The sequence below is a fragment of the Symphodus melops genome, assembly GCF_947650265.1.
Source record: "Symphodus melops genome assembly, chromosome: 9".
Taxonomy (NCBI): Eukaryota; Metazoa; Chordata; class Actinopteri; order Labriformes; family Labridae; genus Symphodus; species Symphodus melops.
Window position 1 is genome coordinate 25,695,850 of NC_136699.1, and position 25,081 is coordinate 25,720,930.

Below are 25,081 nucleotides of genomic sequence, written 5' to 3' on the forward strand. Positions count from 1 at the left end.
TTATCTTTATCTGCCGGGAGACCACTTTATTAGAGGAAAATCTTTTTAATCAAATCAAATAAAAATAAAAGGTCTTTAATGTTTAAGCTTTAATTATTTCAGTGACTATAGTGCTGTGTGCTTGTTTTGTGCCACAGATTGATGACTCAGCGCATCATGTTTCATTGCAGGTGAAGCAGCGTGGAGCTCCGCTGTCACTGTCTGGATGAACCAAGGTTAAACTGAGACTTGCAGCTGAGGCAGCCAATGGCGCAGACAGACAGATGCCTCCCAGCTTCCTGTCATTCTGCCCTCCTCAGCCAAAGCAGACTGACGCCTCCTCACGCTCCGGCCACAGGACACGGAGCAGACTGCAGCCATGGGACCACCCGCAGGACCCCCGGAGAGGACCAGGCTGCTGCACTCTTCCTGACCGAAGGTGAGGATCCCGACTCGGCTGTATTGTCGCTGTCAACATGTCTCTAAGGCGTAGTGTTCCTGGTGAATCATTTAGTATTCAACCTTGAGGATGCAGATAAAGTGTTTGCGGGCTCAGTCAGTGGATGGACCCCCCCCCCCCCATATGTGCTCACACATATGACGGCAGATGACTGGGTGGGGAGGCTGATGCAGTGATTCAGCGTTACTGGAGTTAATGGCACAACATGCGTGATGTCCCTGCATAATGAATGGCTCGCCAGATTATATTGGAAAATCCGTCATTTGATGTTTTCTGACTTATCAAAGTGTTCATTTGCACAGCAGGATAAAGATAATGCTATTTGATGAAATTCAAAAGTCCACTGGATAATTCGGCCACATTTGATCAGCCAGTATTTACTTATCATAGTGTTTAAAACTTAAAATATGTGTCGCGTGCAGGAAGTCTTCTGCAAAGATCAACGGCCTCTCAGCTGCGGCCGCAACTTGCAAAAGGTAAGGTGAATTAAACAAGGATGCAATTATTGATGGATTTGGTTTAAGCCGAAATGAAGAGCAGAGAAATGTGATTGAATTAGTATATTCATATATTTTCGTGGAAGTTTTGATCTGTTAAAAACACGGCAGACAAAAAAAAGAGACGTTTTCTGAAATGAAATCTGGTGTGAGTGATTCTCCTGGACTCCGATGGGAGGCTGATCATCTTACGCACAACAGTAAATCATCCGACACTGGTCCTGCGGTGGTTCCCATTGTAAAACTCCAAAAATAGGACAGTCCCAGGAATGACCTCCGGATGAGGTTGTGAAGTTTAGTTAAGACTCTTTGGGGGATTTTCAGTAACAGACTTTAGCAGGAATGTGGGATATAGTCCAGATTGAAGGGGAGCTGGTTCCCATCGGCCTCTCAGGAAGTTCTTCAAATATTAATCAGAAGGCGCTCACAGCCTATAAGACTAATGTGCACTCATGCAGACCTATACATCACTTTATGTTTAGCTGAACCATAGCTGACCAGTTCACCTCTTAACCTAAACGAACATTGTGTAATTGTTTATCCATTACTCAACTATGTGAACCTGTGTGAAGACTGTAAGTCAACGATGTCCACGTTTGGACAATAGGCTAATAGTGTCCTCTTTTCACTTTTGTTTTTACCTTATTTAATTTCATTACATTTTACAGGCCAACTGTCACAGCTGATAAAATAATGATCGGATAGATTTTTAACAAAGTCGTCATTTATATATATATAAATACAGTATACAGGCTCCAGCAGACTCCACTCTGACCCGACAATATTTCCTCTTAATCTTCAGCGGTCTAAATTGACTTTTAATATTTTAGTTGAGCTCTACCCCAAAAAAGTTCTTCACAAACCTGATTGGTAAAATGTCGAACCTCAAGTCTGTGGCTGAGTTTGGTTGTTTTTTTTAGACCTGACACGAGCATGCTTGCTTGCTGTGAGATAAAATGTATGAATTATGAAGGGAAACGAGATCATTTGTACAAGTTCAGGTCATCTACATTGAAACAATTTCCACATTTTGCATTTTTTGTTGTTGAAGTTTTTAAAATGTGGATAGTTTATGTTTTGTCTCTCTGGGTGTTCAAGTTGATTTGATTTACCAATAAAACCACGAGGACATGAAATAATGAGGAATGACACATCCTATCTAAACTTCATATTCCTGTTCAGGAGACATCTGTAGGTCAGCCACACACTGAAGAGCTTTGATGCAAGCATATTCAAACAAATCAAAAACAACAGCACAAACACAACAGAAAAAAACAATATACATGAATTAAAAGAGAGGGAAGAAGTTGAATCCTTGGAGGGAAAAGGGCCAACATCCGTTCATTCTCCGTGCCTGATAAATATCCTCGGAGTCCAGCTGAGGACAGGTAAAAGTTGGGAGGAAAACAAAAAGGTTGAGAAAGAGGAACAAGTGGAAAAGTATGGCTTTAATTTATCTGCATGACGTGTGAGATCACAAACCTGCTGTTCATAGAGACAGTTTCACAGACAAGAGGTCAGCTGGTCGTGTGGTCTGTCTCTGTGAGACTTAATAAAGACACTCCACTTGGCTCGGGGCTCACTCGCGTTTATGCCACTTTAAAGTACGCAGCATTTGATTGGTGAAGCCTCAGAGACTGCTCCCTCTCATTGGCTAATGAAGGTGTTCTGCCGATCTCGAATCGTGAACTAAATAATCGGCTGTGAAAAGCTTTGAATCGAGCCCTACGATCATTTGGGGGCAAATTGGACCTTCAATTATCTTCTGTGTCTCAAGCAAGAACATTAAGTCTAGTCATAAATATTTCATTACACCTGTCTTCAACAGATAAATATCTTATTCAGGATAATAATAATAATGAGTTATTCACATAAATCTGGTCTTATGATAACACCTGCACACGTTGGAAGGAAGTTGTACTTGTGGACTGTCCTGGACTGAGACGTGCTGATTCACATACAAAGAGAGTTTCCATAAATACATTTCCAGGTGAAGCTGTAGCTGAACTCTCGAGTACGTTGTGTTGTGGAAAGTGAGTGGCAGCGTGTTGTTGTTGATCTGCATCAGCTGCTCGGTTAAGAGGTCGCTCAGATCCTGCTGTCGTCCTTCTATTCATAGTCCTGGTGCTAATCATAGTTCAGCCTTTGTCTGGCCCACAAAGGTTGTCGGGCCAACCGAAGGAACACCCTGGATCATAAGGAAACACAATAGGTCTGCAGATGAGTCTTTATTACGTTACATCTTCACTCGTAATGACTCGAGTGGTGCAGTGGAACCAGCGTCACCACGATGTTCATCATCACACACTCTCCTTCCTGTCGTGACGCAGGTATACTGTTATTATGGATGCCTGTGATGTCACAGCTCTCTGCCGTTATGACTGGTTCATCCCAGCACACACACACACACACACACACACACACACACACACACCATCCAGCCTTCACCTCTCTGTATTCAAAACTATATATACTGAGGAACACACTGCAGACAAACACACACTCACACGCACTATGAGGTGATTTATTCAAGGTCAGAAAGATGCTGAGTCATCTCTGCTTCGACTGCGGTGTGTGTGTGTGTGTGTGTGTGTGTGTGTGTGTGTGTGTGTGTGTGTTTGTAAGGTAACGCCTTCCTCTCAGCATCGTATCTGTTTCAAACTGCTTCTTCAGCTGTGTATATTCTGTGATCGACCAGATGCATACAAAGTGATTTAATCCTGATCTTTTTTACTTTAATCTTTTGGAAACAGTTTTTTTTTTTTTTTTTTTGGAGGATTAAAATCCTCGTAGGCTTGTTTGACTCATATTTAAATACATGGCCTTGAAGGTCAAATGCACAAATATTTCAGGAACATTTCACCAGAGGCCATCTTTGAGTCTTCCTCTTCTCGTCCCTCAGTCATGTGACTTCAGTCCAAACAAACATGTCGTAAACTTCTCCCTTTCCAGGTCCGGAAATATTTGTTGCGTAAAGTAAACATTTTGTTACCAGAAGGTGAAGGTTTAGTTTCTGCAGTAAGTACAAATATTTACTGTTTACATTTCTTTCATAAAAATAAATAATATTTCTGGATTAAAAAAAAAAAGTGTTTAGTTAAATGTGTGACGGTGCCTCGTGAATTTTTGTTTTTGCAATCAGAAATATTCATGCAGTTTGCCTTCAGGGCCACCGTACTTTTCAGAGACAAATCCACTAAAGCAGAGAGCTTTTAAACTGCACAGTTGTTTCACTACAGTCAGTTTATGCAGGTCTGCTGTATGAGTATCAGGGATTTTGATGTACAGTATATGATCGTCCTAATCTTAAGAAATGATGTCTTAACTCAAGATAGGAACCCTGAATGACCCCTTGCGCTCTCAAAGAAAACAGGAAGTGGTTTGGCAGCGTCTGACAGTGGCAGCTCAGTGAACTCAGACTGAACTGAGCACGTGACGGTTCATGTTGTGGAAAATTCACAATCAGAGTCTGGATGAAAACGACGTGACAGCAGGGGGAACATGACCGTGACGCCGTCATGAGCGAGGCTGAAATAACACAGAAGGTGAAGGTTTTTGTCAGGGTGGATTCAAACCGGGGGAAACGTCACGATGAGGGTAAATATGTTTTCACCAGGGCTCGACCGATAAGGGGGGGCTGATCCCGATATATCAACAGATATATCTCTAAGACACTTAGACATAGAAAGATATAAATACAGTCAGTGTAGCAGCGATCCTCGTTACGGAGGTCGTGGGTTCGAATCTGACCTCAGTCCGATGCTGCAGCTTCTCTTCAGCTGTCCTTTGCAATATGATAATAATAACAAGTCTGAATTACATTTAGTGCCACTCCATCAGAGCTCGATGAGTCAAGTCAAGGGTCAGGTGGTGAAATAAAAAATAAGCATTTTAAAAATAGGTCACCTGTGAGTGTTAATGATACAAGTTATCACAGCTTAGAACATTTCAGAGGAAACTAATTCTGATAAGTGTGTGTGTGTGTGTGTGTGTGTGTGTGTGTGTGTGTGTGTGTGTGTGCGTGCGTGCGTGTGTGTGTGTGTAATGGGCGTTTAAAGATGCTGATAAGCAGCAGGAGGACTCCTCTGATAAGTTGCTGAATGTTAGCTAACAGTCTACGGTGTGTGTGTGTGTGTGTGTGTGTGTGTGTGTGTGTGCGCATTCACTATCACATATTACGTCACTACTCTTTTTAATTATTTAGTCGGGCCGTCACAAGAGTTTAAAATAAAGGATTAATTGTGATTATTTTACATTTAAAGATTCAAATTGTTCAGCTTTTATTTTGAATGTTTGTACTGTCTTAAGCTGAGAGTCGCATCTTAAAACAGCTTTTATTTTGAAATAAAGTAAGGACCTAGTTGATGGTAGTTTACAATGTAAACATGTGTCATGTGATTAATTGTTATTAAAACATTGAATGCATTAATGTTAGACATTAATTACTAGTTATTGGGGGGTTGACTGATGAGTTATCTAACAGCCCTGTTATTGAAATAAACATTCATCCATAGAACTGTTAAGAAACATTCAGATCAGACGTTAAATCTGAAAAATAAAGTCATTTTAAACAGTTTTAACAATGACGATAAAGGTGTCCATCTGCGTACATCCTTCTATAGATAATCAGTGAAGGAGGGGCTGAGGGAAACCCCGACTGAACTGCAGGGGCACACACTGTCCCCCCTGGTGCAGCTTCTTATCAAACACACGTTTTCACTGTATTTCTACCAAAGGCTTGTTTCTATTGGTGCTGAATATTCTCAGATTTCCATGTTTGGATGTATTTTATTATCAAGTAGCTGAAAGGTAAGAACGACTTTTATGGGTGTTTTTTGTGCATTTGAAGGAAAGATAATGGCTAAATGTTATAACTTAATAAAGACCAACATGAAATACTTTCAGCCTAATGTTTTATTGTGATGTTCATGAGAAACAAGTAAAGCTCAAAGGTATAAATGTCTGTGAGCGTCTTCATGGACGGTTTACATCGTAATATTTTGATGTGGTGCTGCAAGAAAAGATGTTTTTAATGGATTTTTTTTTTTTTTTGCATTTAAGGTTTATTTGCCCAGTTCTTCCCATCTGTGACTCAATCCATATTTAGTAACAACACAACAATGTATATTTTAAATGGTAGAGTTATTGGCTAAATCTAATTGTAAGCACATTAAGCCAATAACTCTCCATGTAATCAACTATAAATAAAGAAGATCAACGACAGGAAGATATAAAACAGAGAAACTAAGGAAGCCACGGTTTTGCAGTTTGAACAGTGAAGTCTTTGTGGCTCAAATAACTGACTGCTGAAGCTGCATTTTATTGTTCGCAGTTTATCAAGCTTTGGTTTTAAAGATGTCTTCCATTAAAAAACATGCTCGGGCATCAGCTGACGTTAGCAGTCGACTTCTTTGCAGCTACTGTCACTGTTTGATAATGCTGCACGATCAGATAAGAACAGCGTTAAACCCACTAGAAAGAGGATGATTGTTTACGGGCAGCTGTTGGCCTATAAAGGTAAAGATACACTCACATGTTGTTCTGACTTTTTGTTTAAATATTAACTCGGAGGTTTTATCGAGCATAATCAAACTGCCCCTGATGCACCGTAGGGGATGTGGAGTCCATTGTTCGCGCTAAAGTTAAATATTTTTCAGGGTTAAGTGCTTCTCTTTCACTGTGTTAAATAAAATAATAACATATAGGCCCACCCAGGTGCATGCTGGTCCTCTCCCTGCCAGCCATACCTACCTACCTATATTACCTCAGATACCTGAAGTCTGTTTATGTTTAATCAGTATGGGTCAGTATGTTCCTCTGCCTCTGTCTTTCTGTGTCTGTTTTCTTTTTCTATTCCGTTAACTTGAATTAAAGAAGAGCAACTTACAGGTTCAGGTCATTTGTATTGATGTACGTATACAGGAGAGATTCTGATCATCGTTTGTGTTTCTTTGTGTTTCCCTCAGATTGATTCTTTATGTCGACCAGTCAGCAACAGAAGGCTCGAAGATGATTTGAACCATCCAGACCGACTGTACGTTTATTTCTCTTAACGCTCGAGGTTGATGTTTGGGGAGCTGGATGATGCACTTTAAGGAACAATAACTAAGGTTTTTTTTTTTCTTTAATTCTTTTCACAAAAAATACCTCTAATTAAAGGTCACATATTATCCTCCTTTTCATTCAGTTTAAATCAAATCTCAGAGTTCCCCAAAACATGTCTGTGAAGTTTCTTGTTATAAACACCTAGCTGCGGGAGTGTCACCCACCTGGGGGAGGGGCTACTGCCCTTTGTGATGTCATGAAGGGAACATCTTCAAACAGCCTGTTTGAGCACACATTTTCTGAAAAGTGGAGCAGACATAAGACTTAGAGGATGGACTGTTCTCATCATTGGGGGGTTTGGAGACAGACTAGAGACACATGTTAGAGTTATAAGATGGAAGCAATATTGTTTTTTTATTTTGTCTGATTTATAAAAATGTTTAATGTAAATGTAATCCTTCTTTTCTCTGTTTCCACAACTCAGGTTGAACCCACATTATGACGGAGTTAGATGCTTTGGGGGTGGGGGATGATCCCCCTCCCTACATGATCTTCTTGGTGGTCTTCCTTTTCTTTGTCACCGGACTGCTTGGCTTCCTCATCTGCCACCTGCTGAAGAAGAACGGCTACCGCTGCCGCACCGGGGACATGGACGAGGACGAGGAGGAGGAGGAAGAGAAGCTGGGAGTAAATGCAGACGGTGAGCGAGTAATCTTTCCTGGGCTTTGGAAGGTTTTGCTGGAAAATCTCAAGAACAAAGGGAAAAAAACAGGGGTTATCCAAGTTTTGAAAATACAAATGAAAAACAGAAACATTACTGGTTGAGAAAAAAATATCTGTATTTTAGTGTACAAAAAACCCCCACATTTATTTCACTACACGGATGATATTGTATTATTTTACATTCTGACCTTTGACAATCATGTTCTTAGTACTTTTCTGGCCTGCTCACAAACTACAACCCGAACCCGTCAGGTCCTCAGGTGGCGGTCTTTTAGGCATACCCAGAGTTTGATCAAAGGCCTTTACTTACCGACTGTGGTGTCCCTCTCTCTGAAACAAAATACCTGCTGACCATCACGACTGGACTCTTAAAACAAAACTCAAACTCATCTGTTCTCCAAAGCATATGAAGAGAAACGTTTTGTGTGTGTGTGTGTTTTTTAAATTTCCAAATACATTTACACATACAAGGAATTTGTCTTTGTGTATCAGTGCAAAAACAGTTCACAAATGACCAAAAACAAAAATAGGAAGAACTTAAATGATCAAATATAAAACAATGAACACCAGCACACCGAGGCGCCGTCTTAGTGTGAACCCCAACCCGCTCTTGTGGTCACACTTCCACGTAATCCAGCTTGTTTGTGAAAACACACAAAGGACAGGATCAACCTGATCCAGGTACAGAAGTCAAGGATTACTTAATCCAGATAATCAGTGCTTTACAGGGATCTTCACTTTACATACTCTGTCCACAGGGGGCGCCAAATCCACACAAGCAAAAGATCCTCACATTAAATATTCAGTTTTTGATATTGATGGTTTGTAGGAGAAATAAATGAGGTAATGGGGCCTGTCACTCACGACTGGGTGGTGACGTGCAGGGTTCGAGGTCACGTGTTCACGGGCGGAGTTTTTATAAGGCTCACCTCTGTCACAATTACCAAACCACAGGAAGTTGGATCCACAAGCACGACTCCAAACACAGTCTTTTGATTAAACAAAAAGGAAGTCTTTACTTTCAGAGCAGATAATCCAAATACAGAAACAAAGGCTTGTACGCTTCACACGCAGGTTAAAGACGAACTGGCACTGAGGAAAGAAAAGCAACAGACTAAATACTCAGGTGAGGGGAAGACAAATGAGATACAGCTGGGAACAATCAGGGCGGGGCAGATAATCAGTAGACACATGAGGGCAGGAAGTGAAGGATCTGAAATGAGAGGAGAGGTTAGTGACACAAAACAGGAAGTAACAAAATGTAGAAAATAAAATATAAAACTAGGACACAGAGCTTGACATGACAACCTCCTTTTTTGTGAATTGGAAAAGTTGTAGTAGAGAGAGAGGGGGCCGGGGGTTGCCGTAGTTTTTGTTGACCGTTCGCTTGATTCATTCAGCACCGGAATACAGCCATAAACGTGTACACTGATCTACAATGTATGTAAAACCAACGACACTCTTTTAATTAAATGCCACAAAACGCATTTGGTTGAAGTCTGTGCTTCTGTGATAGCCGAGCAGCGCGTCATACAAATAAACCGAACCCAGGGTTTTCCTCTCCAGCGACAATAGGGCTTGGAGTCGCTACATGGTTTTTGTTAAAATAGTTCATGAATAAACATTGTTTTCTGCAGCATTCAGGGTGCAAACTGATTTATATTTCAAATGATGTTTGAGGGAACTGTTTGTCTGCATTAATAAACAGGGTGAATTTATTCATGTGATTATTTATTCTGTGTTCCAGACGATGACGAAGAGAATCAGGATACAGTGGAGCAGATCCTCAAATGCATCATAGAAAACGAAGGTGACAAACATAAACACATTACACTGTATTCAGAGAGTGTAGAAACTTTGATCTAATAAACTTTTCTGTTTTCTGATTCCTTGGAAGTTCACACACATAATAGAAACTTCAAAATAAAATCTGTTGATATAATATTTAAAATACTACATTTGACCTTTTTCAGTCCAATTTGCAGCAATATGCAAATCAATTCTCATCTGTCAGATCGTTGTGTTTTAAAAAGAAAACCTTCAAACACTGATACTTTTATGTGACTTCTTCTTTTTCTTCTTCTTGTCACTTTCAGCTAACATGGAAGCCTTCAATGAAATGATAGGAAACCGCAACGTCTGCGTGCGTCACGACCCAAGGTAAGCTCGTCCAAACAGTCAAAGCAGCAAACACTGTTAGCATGAGCTTTGTTGGTATGCACTAAAACAGTATTAAGAATCATAGAGGCTCAACGGAAGGACCAGTCAGCTAAAGACTGAGGATGATTTATCTCTTGTTAAATCCTGCATATAAAGGTGGATAATAAACTGTTTTTAAATGTCTCCCAACTCCAAGTATCAGAATGGTAACTATCTGGAGCTTCCCTTTATTGAGCCTGGGTCTATTGAAGTTCGATGACGTATTTTTGTAGGCCAACCCGGAAGTATCATTGCCATGGGTTCCTATGAGAATTCTCCTATGTGATTTTTGGATCATGGATTTTAGAAAATAATCTCTGTGTCAAACACACGTTTCTGATGTGTAGCTGTTTAGTTCGGCGGGATAATCTTCACAGATTAACATCATATGAAGTTTGAAGAGTTAATGCAGCCGAGAGAAGTAAAAAACTAACGCTACGCTAAAAGCTAAATACACCGTGGTCTGTTGATTTTGACGTCTCGACCGTTATGCTTCATCGCTCTAATCAGCAGGTTTGACAAGCTAGCTAAACGTTATAAGTTGTTTATTAATCGAACATTTACAAAAGCACTGAAAAACACGATTAGAGGCTGTAAGGAGGATTAGGGAGAGAGTTCCCGGCGTGATGACGTTCAATGTCTCCATGGCAACCACTGTAGTCTCAGTTAGCCACTTGTTAGCAACCGCCGTTTTAAGTACGCATAAAAACTTCACAAAATTCACAAGTGGGGTCTTCGCTAACATAGTTTATCTCGTCTAACAAAACGTCAACATCTCTTCAGCTTGTGTTAACCACAGACCTTATTTCAGGCGTCTAACTACAAACCCATTAAAAATCCACTTTGACTTTTAGAGGTTAGAACCCATGGCGCTAATATGCTAACTCACTTCCTGGTTTTAAGACTCCTGTACTTTGAGAACATCGGTGTGTCGGCGGATCTCGTAGAATGAAGTATGACGTCTTGCATTCTGCAGTCAGATACTATGGCATAATTGGGATTAAGGATGTTCTTACTGCTAATCCTTTTTGTTTGGCCACAAACACTCTCTGATGCTTAAATGAATTACTACTCACAAACTTCCTTCATAAGAAGAGTTTTCAGTGTTAAGACTATGAAAATGTTTATGTGCAGGTTACGTAAGGAGTCAATAGGTGGCGTTCCTCCCCACCTCCACACAGTCCACTCAGGAACCGACCACAACTCGTGCCACCTCTGCGCCCAGGTCAAATCTAAAAAGGGACGAAGACATAGCCGAACTCCCAGATTCAAACAACGACCTGGAGAGCAGACCGTCTTCTCCGTTGGCAGGTAACAAAGCATGATATACCACTAACTAAGTGACAGCAAGGAGCAGAATCATTTCATCTTGACTGGTTCTTAATCATTTTAGGTTCAGGGTCATTCACACCGATAAGAAGCTCCATGGAGGTCCAAATCCGTTGAGTTCAGGAGACCAGTTGGACCAATCCCAGGATAGCGATGACAGGAAGGAGGGCGGGTACAATCTGAGAAGCATGTTCAAGGATGTCCGACCGCCTTCAGAGAACATCAATGGGGTTCCTCCGGCTACAGGGAAACGCAGGAAGAGTTTGACCATATTTGGGCTGAGGCGGGGGAGCGAACCTGTTGTTAAAACAGGAGACGGGATTGGAAGGGAAACCGGAGGTGTCAGATTTGCTATTCAGCAGCAACCTGTGGTGCTGGAGGAACTGTTGCAGGGAGAGGACACTAAAGGTCGCTCTGAACCTGGAAACAAACCGAAAACCGAACCATCGATGAATCAAATCCCCGCTGCACAAAAATGTGAGGTTAAAACTTCAGGTCCAGACGTTTCTCCCAACTCGCAAGGTCAGAAGCAGGCCAACGACTCAAAACAAGGACCCGCTCCTGAAACTGGTATGAACCCCGGGATAAAACCTTCTGTTGGGAATCTCACAGAGTCCACCCCAAACTCTCTTCCTGTTGTATTTCCTGCTTCGTCCGGACCGACATTTAAGACAGCAGGGAGAACAGCAGACGGCGAGAAGGCCTTTAAATATGAGGAAGGATTTGATCCTGGGCCTGTACAGACCTCTACACCCATCGCCCCCATGTATGGGGGTTTGATTCCTACTCATCACCCTGAATCCTATCCTCACACAGATTATCCAGTCACCCAAACACCTCCTGACCGGAGTTCCAGTCCGGATCTCGATCCAGGTTTTGGTGCTAATCTTGTATTGATAAGCTTAGGGTCATCCCCTCCATCTTCGTACCCAACAAGGTCCCAATCTTCAGTTTCTTCTTTAAAAACACCTACCTCACCTCTGGTGATCACGCCGAGCCCCAACCTGGGTGTGAGAAATACGTCATCGAATGATACACAAACTGGCTTTTCCCCTACTCTTACTCCAAGCCCCAAACTCCCATCAGGCCGAGTTACATCCTCACCCATCGGAATAAATGCTAGTCCATTACAAGTCAGAACTCCTTCACCTGGTTTTACAGCCGGCCTCACGTTAGACACCACACTAGTATCACCAAGAAGCCCCTCGTCCCCTGCATACTCAAACGAGTCCTCTGAACGTTCACCTCGTATGACGTTAAAGTCAGGAAGTGTGGCATCAGTAAAGTCTACAACCGGAGGTGATATGGTTTCAAGCCCCTCACCTTTAAGGGAACAAGAGCAAGAAGTCAGTGTCCCCAGGACAGAAGAGAAGAAAGAAATCAAGAGGGCTGGGATTCTGAAAAAAGCTAAACCCCCTCCTGTGGAGAGAGATCAGATCTCTGATGACAGACCCACCAGTCTGCTTCTGTCGCCCTCCAGTCCAGTGTCCCCCTCCTCACCTTTAGGAGGCAGCGTGACCATCGTGAAAGCCAGCCCTGGCAGCAAGAGAGAGTTTTCTGTCGTCACCATGGTGGAGAGGGAAGAATCCTCAACGAAGGAGCAGGAAAGAGAGAATTCTGAACTTGCCGTAGAATCAGAGAAATCAGGAAGTCGTCCAACGGTCAACCAGGAAAGAGGGGCTTCTGTTCCAAGCGTTGGAGAACCTGAAAGACAAAGTGGAGAGACTCCTGGAGCAAAGGTTCGGCCAACAGTGAGCCAAGAGAGAGAAGATATGATGGAGATGGAAGACATAAGAGACTGCAAAGTGACTCAGGAAGGGGACACACAGTGTGCAGGGGAAAAGATGTGAAACGTTGAATCGAAAGAGGACTCAGGTTATGAAATGCAGAAGAGTCCAAGGGGATAAGAGGCAGCACTCTGTGGACTAAAGACAATGACACACAGTGATAATAAACTCAAGCTGCCTTTAGTCTTTCAACCACAGCACTGAATATATCACAGCAGGACTGACTCATGTAAAAATACCAGATACTCTCCCACGTTTTGGATTTACAGGATGGTATGCAGTGTGTTCGGCACTTTCACCACAAGTCACACAAACTTAACTTATCATGTGTTATTATTTGGCTTTAGTGTTTTTATATTCTTTCCACGTCTTACTCTTGCAGGTGTTGACTTTGGTTTTGTTTTCCTGGTGATGAATGTATGGAAACATGCTTTGAGCTCTGAGGCTGCACATAAGCTAAGAGGTGGTTTGAACATCACGAGGCAACAACGCTGACAAAACTAAGATTCGAGAAAGATGTTGCCATGGTTATCTCCAAAGTTTACCATTCTGTGGCCGTTTCTCAATATCGAGGACGCAAGAGAACAGACTTGCGTACTCGTAGAGTTCTTCTTGGAAGAGCTTTTCTTGCAAGCTCAAGAGTTCACCAAAACACAGCTGGCTGTTTGGGACGGACGCTGCGTTCTTCCGGGTATTGCGTAACCATCCTCGGCAGAGCAAAGCATTCTCGGGGGCGTCGACTGTTATGAGTGGGATATCTCCACGGGTCACCACCTGATGCATCCTTGGAAAAAGGGGCGTGTCAAGAACACATCCGAATATTTTAACTGCTCTTGGCGAAGTGTGAACTTGTGTATTGGGACAGTAACTTGACCGCTAAAGATGACTTTTCACGGGTACGCCAAGAACGCAAGAACAGAGAAGAACGCATATTGAGAAACGGCCTTTCATTCGCTTATTTTTAAACAAATGTAAAAACGTACATAAGTCATAGCTGTAGGTTTCGTCTTGATAGGCTCTGATTCATGCTGTCAATTAAACAAAAGCGAGACGCATCAAATACATAGTTATATTGAAATTCACGTATCTTATTCAAACATGTAATTCTCACTGACATTGTTTTCAGATTGGTAAAGAGAATTTGAAGGGAGGCTTGGAGAGCTGGACAACAAATCCTTTTTTATATATATATATATGCAAATGTGGAAGGTGTCTTAGCCGCTGAGCGTGCAGTCATGTTCCCAGCAGGGTTTGCAAAGTTAAAGCAGGAGGAAGAAGGAGCAGAATCACTTTTTATTTTGTTTCTTTCTTTTTAATTGTGGCCCGCAAGCTTTAAGCTAACTCAGGTGTAAAACAATGAAATGCTAACATTGGTGTTAAATATTGTAAATGGTCTCTTTACAATTTAAATAAATAAAGCTGGAAATATTCGTCCAAAGCTACAAGAGTTTAACTTAAACACACTTTTGCTGCTTTTGTGAGCCACATTTAATTTTTAGCCGACACCCAAGTTTAATTAAAAATAGCCATTATATATAAAACATTATATGAACCTGCCATTATATATTTATCCTGCTGAATAAATGGCACTGAAATCCAATCTTTAAATTATAATTCACAATAAAACCAAAAGTGTATCTCACACTGGTGGGATTGTTAGGTTCGGTTCTCTTTGCTCAAAATATAGATTTTTTTTTTACCCCACCTGACGAGTGTGATGATCACCAATATTACGCTTGATCGTAAAATCCACCAGGACATTGATTCCCAACATGGGAAAAGTCTAACAATGATCTCAGGGGTGGTCCCGAGGCGCTGTCTCCTCTGAGGTCCTCAGTGAGTAGACTCATGATTAAACACGAAAAGGTCTGCTGGTTAGGAGGCTCACTGTGTTGGGATTTTATCGAGGAAAACAATTAATTTTTGACAACAAGCATAAACTTTTTTTTAGTTTCTCTGGTTCTTGGGAGGACTCGGCTTGTAAGTACTCCAAGAACAGAAATGTTGGGAAGCACTGATCTCGGGTATTTATGATAAATAAGTGACGTTTAAAGAAAATGGTGACAACTTATCTCATTCAAAGTTTGGGAATCTGCAATAACAGCACGAGCACAGTCTCTTTATGAGCATTTTCAACATCATCCGTTTATGTAATGGGTAAAAACTCAAAGTTAGGTTTGAGTCTTGCAAAGTTCAGTATGTAGGCGACTCTACTATAAAACAACTCGTCTGGGTTATTAGTCGCTGATGAGTTGACGTGAGTGGTTCATTTCTTGATGCACTTATGTGATGTCATGCAACCACCGTTCATCATCATTTTCTTATAAATAATTAAGATGTTTTGAGATGTAAAGATTTGACCAAAGTTACTTAACTGTTTGTTTGTTTTAAATAGAAATATGAAGAACAAACCTTCAGATTTCAAAGTAAAACATGCTAATTAAGATTCACGTGCAGATGGGGTCCTCGCGGTGTTTTTCGACGATCAGGCTCTTAATCAGATAACGAAACAAGAAAACAAGATGATTATAGTTAAATAACTTCAAGTCAAATTTTTTGAAAGATGTGCTCAACTGAGAAAAGATTAATATTCAAAACAGAAGAATGTAATATTCAGATCAATAAAATGTTGTAAAAGCTTCAATAAAGAACTATAACTATTTTTACATTGAATAAAAGTCATTTACTTTATATGGTACAGTTATTATCTGCTCATTGCAAACTTTTCCTCCGTTTCAAACAACGTGCAGTTTTTAAAGTTTGTCAGCCCTCTAGTGCCCCCTGCTGGCCTCCAATCAGCTGTGTGTTACACAGCTTGACTTCCACTTAACTTCTGCTGTGTGTTGGGTCGATCCATCGTCTAACACAGCGACAAACACAGACACATTTTACCGCTCTAACTGACTGTCGCCTTGTTTTAAATCCTACAGCTAGAAGTTGTTCCATCCTACTTCTTATAGGAGTTTGTATTGTGACACATACACAGAAGAGCTAAAGATTTTTTATTAAAGTACAGACAGTCGTGACACTGTAGAGTTAAAATATGAAGCAATAAGAATTCATCACATCTCTTACATTGAAAAAAAATGACGTTCATTTTGTGATCAGCGGGAAGTAATGATGTTTTCTTGCTTTTCATGAGAAGAGGAATCTGTATTTGTTGGAGAGCTGCATTTATTAGTCATGAGGTGAAGCAACAGCAGACCAGTAAAAGAGACTGGGCCTTAAGTTGGGATGGGCTTATGGTAATTATTATATAAATATGGCATAACAAAGTCTTCATCTGTGAACACTCAACAGATGGCTGGACAGAACAGGATAACATGAGAAGGAACAAAAAGTGGGGGATTTATTCAGGACTGATATCCATTTCTCTGACTCCAGGTTTTATAAGACCAGGTGTAAAAACTCAGAAAAGTTGTGTTTTGGAGCTGGAGGTCCTGAGGGTGTTCAGAGGTCAGCACTGATTACAGATCTTTGTGGGAAACAGACCAGGAGGCCTCCTGTCTGATGACTTTACTCCGAGCAGGGACTCTCTGCTGGATCAGCCCAGATCAGGGTCTACATTTAGTCCCCAGATAGTAGATCTTCCCTGAAAAAAGATCCTGTGAAAGTCGGGGTAAGTATGTTTTGATCGTTCAGCTCTTATCAAGATTAACTGTGTACATTTCACAATTTCAGGATCTCTGGGAGTTTTAGGTTTAAAGCTGGATATATCTTCTTCATACATCATGTGCCGCCGCCATCCGCTGGTCAGTGAATAAATTAAACATAATCACACACATTGAAGTAGTTTGTGAAAAAATGCACTTGCAATACTTTGTTTTTTTTTGTAAAGACATGTAAGCCGGCTGAATGCAGTCACATGCAGCACAGGGCGGGAAACCGTCAACCTGCGCTCGGGGTGGGGCGTACCAGCCGACAACTAAATGTCACCTTCAAGTCAAAATATCGAGGCTTGTAGGAAAGGATCCTTAAAACGTTTCCTTTGCTGTTGCTTTGAACAACAAAGAACAGCTGCTATCATGATAAGTATCGTATCATGAAAGACACTTTAAAAACTAAACACTAACACATAAATACAACCGATGTGAGCGATGCTAAACAGGCGTTCCTTTGCTCCTGAAACAGGATGTGTTTCTGTGACTCTTGTCTGGACGTGACGTCTTCTTCTCAAGGCTGAGGTGAGTGCTGCTGCTGCTGCTGCTGCTGCGTCGGAGGAGGAGGAGGAGCTCGACACTGAAACGTTGCAGAGAGAGAAAGAAGAGGTGTATTATAAACCTTCCACGATGCCTCGAAATGCACTCATCATCACAGAAACCATCACCTACTGGCCTGAGCCGACCGCCGAGGAGATCTGGGGAGTCGCAGCTGCTGCCTTCAGTCTCTGATTGGACGGAAAAATAAAACAACTGTCAGCGCCTGAACAAATTCACGAGGCTGCTGAAGTGAAACAGAAATCGACTCCACTCACCCACTGCGTCCTCTGTGATCGTGGGAGGGGCCGGCGCACTGGATGTTGAACTACAGGCGGGCGGAGAAGGGATGGGGATGGGGGGAGAGAAGGGAGGCATGGTTGGTGTGGGGAGAGGCTGCGGAAAAAAACCAAAAAAGATTCAAGTTGAGTCAAATATTTTAAAGATTATAACAAAGGAAAACAGTGATTTGAAGGTTCAGGAGAAAATCGAGTGAACACCTCTTCCTCCTCCTCCTCCTCCTCCTCCTCTTCCTCTTCATTACAGACAAGCTCGACCACCAATGAAGGGAAAACGCCGATCCGACCGTTCAGCTCTCCCTCCCAGAAGCCGTCATCCACCTGCAAAACAACACATGTAATGTTCTGACATTCGTGAATGATACCAAACAATTTGGGTGTTTCACTCAAACAGTGATTTGACGAGATGACATGCACCTCTTTGTGTCCACAGCGTCTCAGCTGGATGAGCGCCCCCTCCTGGAAGGATAGCTCCTCTGCACTCTGAGCCTGGTAGGAGTACAGCGCTCTGGCGACACCTGACGCAGATTCAGGATTCACAGTTTCAAATACAACGTCAACACGAGTGACGACTTATGGAGCAGTTTTACATTCACGCCGACCTCTGCTTCTCTCTCTGTTCCCACTGGAGGACGTGGAGCTGAAGGAACTGTCCAGCTGAGCGGCGCCCTCTGCTGGCAGACACAGGAACTTCACATAGCGCTCGGGGACGTACCCCACCTGACCGCACGAGTTACACACCTGGATGGAAAAAGGAGGAGGAGAGCAGACTGTCCCAAAGATCTGACATCGAGGATCCGTACGTTACAAAACACCTGTTACCTTCAGCCAGTCCTCCACGTCTCCATCTTCAACCACTTGAAGCTCCTCCCCTTCTTTGATTGACAGCTCATCTGATTGGCTAGCCTACAGGAAGCGATCAAATCAATGTTTTTCTGGATTAATTTATCGACTGTATGTAAGAGATGGATGTAGCCAGTGACAGAATACCTCAAACATGCATTCTTTAAAATGACCAGCAGGGTTCCAGCAAAAGTAAAGTTACATACTGATTGATTGACTGATTGATTGATTGATTGATTGACCGAACACTACCTGATAGCTGTAGATAACTTTGCACGCTGCAGGGTAAAAACACAATCCGGATGCAGATACTGGATCTACAAAGATGTCTCCGTTGTCATCGTCGTAGTCTTCAAAGTCTGTCAGCTCAAACTCTTCCTCCTGAAGAACACACAGCAGAAGTCAGACATTTTGAAAACAGTCCCTGTACTCCTGTAAGTGTTTAATCTAAAGGTCCTTTCCTTAAAGTTTCTTGTAATAAATCCACTCTGATCCTGTATTTGATCATGTCTATAAACCCCTCTATTTCAGCCCTGCTCAGAACAGGCTGTTTCTGTGTCTGTAGCTTTAAATATGTAAATGAGCTGTGTCTGACCACGCCCCCTCTCTGGAAGGGCTCGGATGTACTCGCTGCTTTCTGGCTCCATGTCCTGTTGTTTACGGTGAGAAGGCAGACTCAGAGGGCAGAACAAACACCTAGCTGTGGGAGTGTCACCCACCTGGGGGAGGGGCTACTGCCCTTTGTGATGTCATAAAGGTAAAATCTTCAAACGGCCTGTTTGAGCACAAGACATGTAACTAACATTACTCCAAAATATGCTGTTGACCCCTTTTAGGACTTTGACTTCTGATCAGTGGTGTCCAAAGAGCGGTCCGAGTCATGCTCAAGCACGGGACACTTGGAAGAGATTCACAGGAACGAGAACTTAAAGGTGAGTTATCTGTGTGTGTGTGTGTGTGTGTGTGTGTGTGTGTTTGCATACTGAAAAGTCCTCCGTAGACTTCCTCTGCTCGCTCAGGCGTCTCTCTCTCTCCAGCTCCTCCTCTGCCTGGTTCATGGCGTGTTGAAGCCACAGCTCGATTCCTTGGACGCTTTCCGATAAGAGAGCGAGACGGGCCTCAGCCTTCACCCTACTGAGCTGAGACAGGAAGTAAACAAGGGAGACGTCACACATCCTGCCAAGTCAAATAAGTGTTTACCTTCCTCAAACTCTACCCAAAAGGAACCATTCTCCTATCTGACACTCGCCTCATCGTCGCTTAAAACGACAGAAATCCTCTGAGGCTTTGAGGAATTAAAAGTCGAGGGTGGTTTAGTCGATTCCGTCTTTGAAACAAAAGAGGAACGTCTGGGTTTCGAACGTTAACGATGTTGAAAGAAAAAAGCACCTTTGCTTTCCTGACGCTGTCCTGCACCTCTGCAATCTTCAGCTCCACGCTGAGCCCCGTCTCCCCCGACAGGAGCTTCAGACGACTCTCTAACGTCTGCAGAGCCTGACGGACATTTACAGTACAGTACTTTATACAGACCTTCAGAGAAACAACACTTTCATCACCAACTTCAAGATCATCAACAATGTCAACGTCCCCGATCGTCAGGTCTCACCCGCTCTCCGTGGGTTACGATCTTGTAGTCTTTCGCAGCTTTGGCGGCCCATTTCTTGGCCTCTTTGATCAGAGCGCCCTCTGCTGGTGGAGCAGAGACCTCGTGCAGAGCGGACACCTGCACAGACAAACAGCCCTCAGTGTCACACGGGTCCTCGACGTCTGTGAAGGTTACCATGTGAGGAAGAACGCACTTCATGATCCTCTCACAGTTCGTACTGTGCGGTTTGATTTAAGTTCAGATGAACAATTTGAACAATTCAGTTTACATGCACTTAAATTAAGATGATTACTAAATCTTTTATCAGCACTGAAAAATGCACAATGGATGTTAGAATTAGTGGAAGTCCTGAAAAAGGTTTCTGCAGGTGAACCTGGGGAGAGATTATTACCCGTCTCCTTTTTTTAACTTTTATCTCTCGCGACACAAAGAGCACGACATGTCAACGAAGTCTTCTCGCTCTCTCCACCACCTTCTGGTGAGACCACTCTTATTGGCTGTTGACAGCACTCACGTCATTGAATAACACGGGTTGACTTCCTCTCACACGCACCTTGTCGCACGGCGCCGGCTGGAAGGTGAACTCCTGTGTTTGGCTGAAGGAGACAGATTCCTGGAGAAAGTGCAGCACGTTCCTCTCTCTGGTCACCTGAAAAGGTGACAAACACTCGGAGTCAGAGTCGGCCGTGTCTCAGCGGGAAGGTCGGGGGTTCGATCCCCAGCTCCTGCAGCCAGCTGTCCGATGTGCCGTTGGGTAAGAGGCGTTGCTCTCACTGCTTTGACGGCGGCGTGTGAATCTGTATGAATGTTTAAGCCTCTGACATCCAGGTGTGAGCGTGTGAACTAGAAAAGATCTACACGTAACATGTGCGCTATTCCAACCATCCAATCAGATCAGGATTTACCTAAATAATCAGAAGAAGAACGTAGGTATCGACTCTTGGAGCCATGCTGTGTAATCAATCCAATAAACAATAACGGCCTTTAGTTCAATCCAGAAACAAATGTCTTCCAGTGTTCCCAGGAAGTTTTCCTCGTCCTACCACACACTACCAGCAGGAGGCGAGTCGATCTCGGTGGGTAGCTCGCCATCTTGAAAGGAAAAAACAAAACAAAACCTGACCGCTTTGGATTTGGTGAGCTCTGATTGGGTGATAGATTCAGGTGGAGTTCAGGAATATTATTTAAAAAAAATAGGGAAGTTAACAAATAAATAAAAAATCAAATGAATACAGATTTATAAGCTATGGAGGTTGACTGAGGTCACGACCATTACACAGAGGTTAATTCAATGAATTAACCTGGGTTACATATACAGGCTCTATGTAGCATTGATCATGAACAAGCTAACAAGCTGGAGTTTATATAGCACCTGTTTTGCAGTACTCAGGTCTACAAGAGATGAAAGTATGAAGCAGCTTTTCAGAGTCGGCCTGTGAAACCTCAGCGTCTGGTGTCTGAGAGGTCGAGGGCAGTCTGGGAGATATCTGCTGCGTGCTTCTTTCTTTGTTTGTTTGTTTGTTTGTTTTGGCTTTGGCTCACATGGTCGCATTGTCTAAGTGTTAAAACGCTTTCCGCCCTCTCACAGTTTTGAAGGGAACGACTTCTGTCACGTCCTTCTGCACATTTCACTCAGATGCAACATCAGTTCAAACATTTCGTGTGTGTGTTGAATTTCTCTCCCCTTTTTAAACGCTTGTAACCATTCCAACACCTTTTTCCCATGAAATAAAAACATTCTTTTTTCTAACACTGGAACATCTGTATTTCTATTTGACCTTTTTGACCTTTTGTTTATTTCCTTTCTTTGGTGCCTTCTTTATTTCTCAGTTTTATAAATCTTCAAACACAGCTCATAAAATCAGTTTTAGTGGATGGTTAAAGTGGTGGATACAAAAACCACTTCATGCTCGGAGCCTGGTATGCTTCATACGTGTAATACATAAGGAAGCAGGAGACGGTCTCCAGTGTAAATGAAGTTACCTCAGCAGTGTCAACATTAAACATCGCCGCTGCTCTTTAGCTAGCTGAACGCTAACTTATACAGTACACTGTTAACCATCTAAACTGCAGCATGCAAACTGCATGTGTGGAGTCCTGTTTGAACCAGCGATGTGCAACTTCTGCCCTAACTTACAGCATCAAGTCCAAACTTGAAACCAGAAACTGAAGTCCAACACGAAGGGTCCTGATTTAGGAAACGACCGCACGAGGTGTGCAAAAAAAAAAAGTTTGATTTACGATAAAACAGAGAAGGGTTAAATGCTGCGCTGTGCTGCAGACAGTATTCATATCATCTGCTCTGTGTTCTGTTTTACAGTGAAAAACAAAAACAAAATGAAAACCAGTGTGTATATAATCCTGTCTTATTATTAATTATTTAATTATTTTGCAAAGCTTCTATGCAAAGCGAGGGTAGCAGTAAAATAATGCCAGCGACCGGCAGTCGCTCCGTTCGGCCCAAAATCAGTTCTGAGGGTGGTTTCACTTGACTGGGAGTTAAAGGGATACTTCACCCATTTACAGGAAGCTGTGTATCAGTAGAAACATGGTAGTAGTGTTGAACGGTCGTGAATCCAGCCCTCATTTTGCCCTGAGACGAGAAAAATATGTTTTTCTTTGCCTGGAAGTTTTCTTCATGTGATGCAATATGACGATTTTTGCATCACATGAAGAAAACTTTGAAGACCTGAAGAAAAATCCAGTTTATTCGATGAGAAAACAAACGTCCTCCCCTCGTGTCGTACTGAGCCCAAGTCTGCTTGGAGAGGTGAATGCAACCATGCTCAAAACCAGAGAGGAGATCTGACGTGTTCAGGCAACTCAAGAAGAAGCACTGTATGCACACACACACACACACACACACACACGTACCTTAGTGACAGTCTCCCATATCCGGCTGTACTGTTTGTGTGTGTTCAGACAGGAGTTCATCTCTGTCCCACACAGCAGGGACAAATGGCTCCTCAGGTCGTCGTAAACGTCCCCGTCCATGAGCTGGTGAGGTGAAATCAGTTCAACTGGATTTACAAAGACCGCTCGCTGACCCCCGTCTGCAGCCCTGCAAACTACAAAGCATCTTTTCCATCTGAAGCCTGAAATCATGCAGTTCAAACCCAACCCACTCTTTAATCATCACGTTCAAAGCTTGTGTTTAAAACCAGTCGGGGGCACATAAGGCAAACAGCTGTAGTCCTCAAAGGTTGGCAGTTCGAGTCTGACCGGAGTCTCCTTTCTCGGATGTCTGTCCCCACTGCCTCTCTCTTCCTGATGTTAAACTCTCTATCCACTGTCCTCTCAACAAAAAAAAAGCATAAAAGCCCCAAAACTAATCTGCACTTTTCAGAAGCTCTGGTGTACGTTTGATCCCCCCCCAAAAAAACCCCCAGGAGGCACGAGTCCTGGATCGCAGAATCCAGATAAAAATGTTGACGTTCTTATCTGGATTAATTCTTTTGGTTTTATCGCTCATCGTTTCAATAAATATTTTTTAAATTCCACTTATTTTCAGTCCTTTAAATCTCCAGGAGTCACAGGACTTTAAGCATTCAGGGCGGTCTGGGCTGTTTCAGAGAAATCACTGAATCATGTTTTAATATACTGAGTCTTTTGCAGCTCCACACTTTACCTCCTGTAGCTCTGACACTTTGTCCTGGTCTGTTTTGAACAGCGTCACACAGTCACTGTTCGTGCTTGTATTCATGTGTGTGATATTGGGACTTCAACCAGCAACCCTCCGGTTCCCAAACCAAGTCCCTTCAGACGGAGCTACTGCCGCCCCCTTTCTAATAACAGTCCCTTTAAGTTGTTTAGAGTTCTTTTGGATACATGAATATTCAGGAGGAAGTGATGATGATGATGATGATGATGATGATGATGATGATGATGATGATGATGATGATGATGATCACACGTTTACAGAGAAACAGGAAATGTGACAAAGCGAAAACAACTCTGCAATAAGTCAGGAAGCTTTGTGGTCAGTTTGTTTCAGATACGCAACTCACAGCGCTGCTTCCTTTTCCTCCCGTACGTGTGTGTGTGTGTGTGTGTGTGTGTGTGTGTGTGCCTCACCTCCATGACACGTGGTAGGTCGTTCTTATAGTAGTGTTGGTAGTGGGCGTTGACTGCTGCTAATGACAGCAGATACTCGTTACGAACTTCCGTCAAGCGGTCATCGCACTCTCTCAACCTGGCGCTGAGCTGCACACACACACACACACACACACACACACACACACACACACACACACACACACACACACACACACACACACACACACACACACACACACACACACACAAGACATCACAAACCTTTCCATGAAAGTTTCCTATAAATTTGGTGTGAATGACTTCAGAGTCAAAATGAAAAATGTCACTCCTCATATTGTTCATTATTTTTAATAATAATCTTAAACTTATTTATTATTTTTAATTGATTATATATCTTCTGATTTTGGACTTTTTCTTTGTGTTAGCTCGAACAAAGCAGCCACGAGCTGAACAATGAAGCCGAGCTGCGGCGTCCAAACGGGACACAAAGACGCACTCGTCATCGTAGTTGGGGGCGTGGCCTGTTTGAGTTTCTCACCGAGGTCACTTCCACTAATTCAGACCCTGAAATGAACTTCTCTGTTTGTGCTGTTACAGCTCCTTTCAGGATGTGTTTTCATCAACGTCTGTCTCCACCTGCAGTTTCTCGTCTCTGCGTTCTGTGAGCTTTTGATTTCCTGTTTTTCAGTCTTTGGTTTAGATTTGTTTTTGTGTTTGTCCGTGTAAACAAACAAACAGCTGAAGTTCAGGGATGATCAAAAAGGTGTTTTTCTGTCGTCACTCGACGTGTCCTGACTGACTCAGGTTCAAATGCTCCTTTAGGATCCTGTGGATTGTGGACTGCTGCTCCTGTATCAGACTCAACTCAGTAACAAAGAGTGAAGCTACAAACACTGAGTGAGTGATGATACCTTCGCTGTCATCTTCTGGAGTCCTGCTTTAAAATGAAAGATCCCATGTTCACTCTTTCTGGCTCTGGAAGAAAAAGTTGAAATGTTTTGATATATATGGACATTAAAACACACACACACACACACACACACACACACACACACACACACA

The 25,081-nt window shown here is 42.6% G+C and overlaps 2 protein-coding genes across 4 annotated transcripts in view; one reads left to right on the forward strand and one right to left on the reverse strand.

Moving 5' to 3' along the window:
• The first annotated feature begins 164 nt into the window (after nt 1-164).
• rell2 (RELT like 2) lies at nt 165-14,449 on the forward strand. 3 transcript variants are annotated; one of them, XM_079352689.1, is made up of 7 exons: nt 165-418; nt 6,903-6,970; nt 7,466-7,681; nt 9,452-9,514; nt 9,801-9,864; nt 11,038-11,214; nt 11,297-14,449. In XM_079352689.1, exons 3-7 carry the CDS (start codon nt 7,480-7,482, stop codon nt 13,080-13,082), a joined length of 2,292 nt encoding a protein of 763 aa, XP_079208815.1. In that variant the 5' UTR covers nt 165-418; nt 6,903-6,970; nt 7,466-7,479; the 3' UTR covers nt 13,083-14,449. The 3 variants fall into 3 exon arrangements, with proteins under 3 accessions (XP_079208815.1, XP_079208817.1, XP_079208816.1); XM_079352691.1 differs by lacking the exon at nt 165-418 and adding an exon at nt 4,254-4,533; XM_079352690.1 differs by lacking the exon at nt 165-418 and adding an exon at nt 5,507-5,745.
• A 2,482-nt stretch (nt 14,450-16,931) lies between these two features.
• LOC306829627 (F-BAR and double SH3 domains protein 1-like) overlaps nt 16,932-25,081 on the reverse strand; it is an 11,434-nt gene continuing 3,284 nt past the window's right edge. Inside the window, exons 7-21 of the mRNA XM_079352739.1 lie at nt 24,931-24,994; nt 24,038-24,166; nt 22,838-22,960; nt 20,517-20,612; nt 19,964-20,080; nt 19,747-19,851; nt 19,341-19,496; nt 18,610-18,738; nt 18,337-18,420; nt 18,117-18,255; nt 17,932-18,032; nt 17,716-17,835; nt 17,494-17,611; nt 17,351-17,406; nt 16,932-17,258 (exon numbers count right to left, since the gene is read on the reverse strand). Of these exons, the coding sequence (XP_079208865.1) occupies nt 17,193-17,258; nt 17,351-17,406; nt 17,494-17,611; nt 17,716-17,835; nt 17,932-18,032; nt 18,117-18,255; nt 18,337-18,420; nt 18,610-18,738; nt 19,341-19,496; nt 19,747-19,851; nt 19,964-20,080; nt 20,517-20,612; nt 22,838-22,960; nt 24,038-24,166; nt 24,931-24,994 (1,603 nt within the window). The 3' untranslated portion in view covers nt 16,932-17,192. The remainder of the gene's footprint in view (nt 17,259-17,350; nt 17,407-17,493; nt 17,612-17,715; nt 17,836-17,931; nt 18,033-18,116; nt 18,256-18,336; nt 18,421-18,609; nt 18,739-19,340; nt 19,497-19,746; nt 19,852-19,963; nt 20,081-20,516; nt 20,613-22,837; nt 22,961-24,037; nt 24,167-24,930; nt 24,995-25,081) is intronic.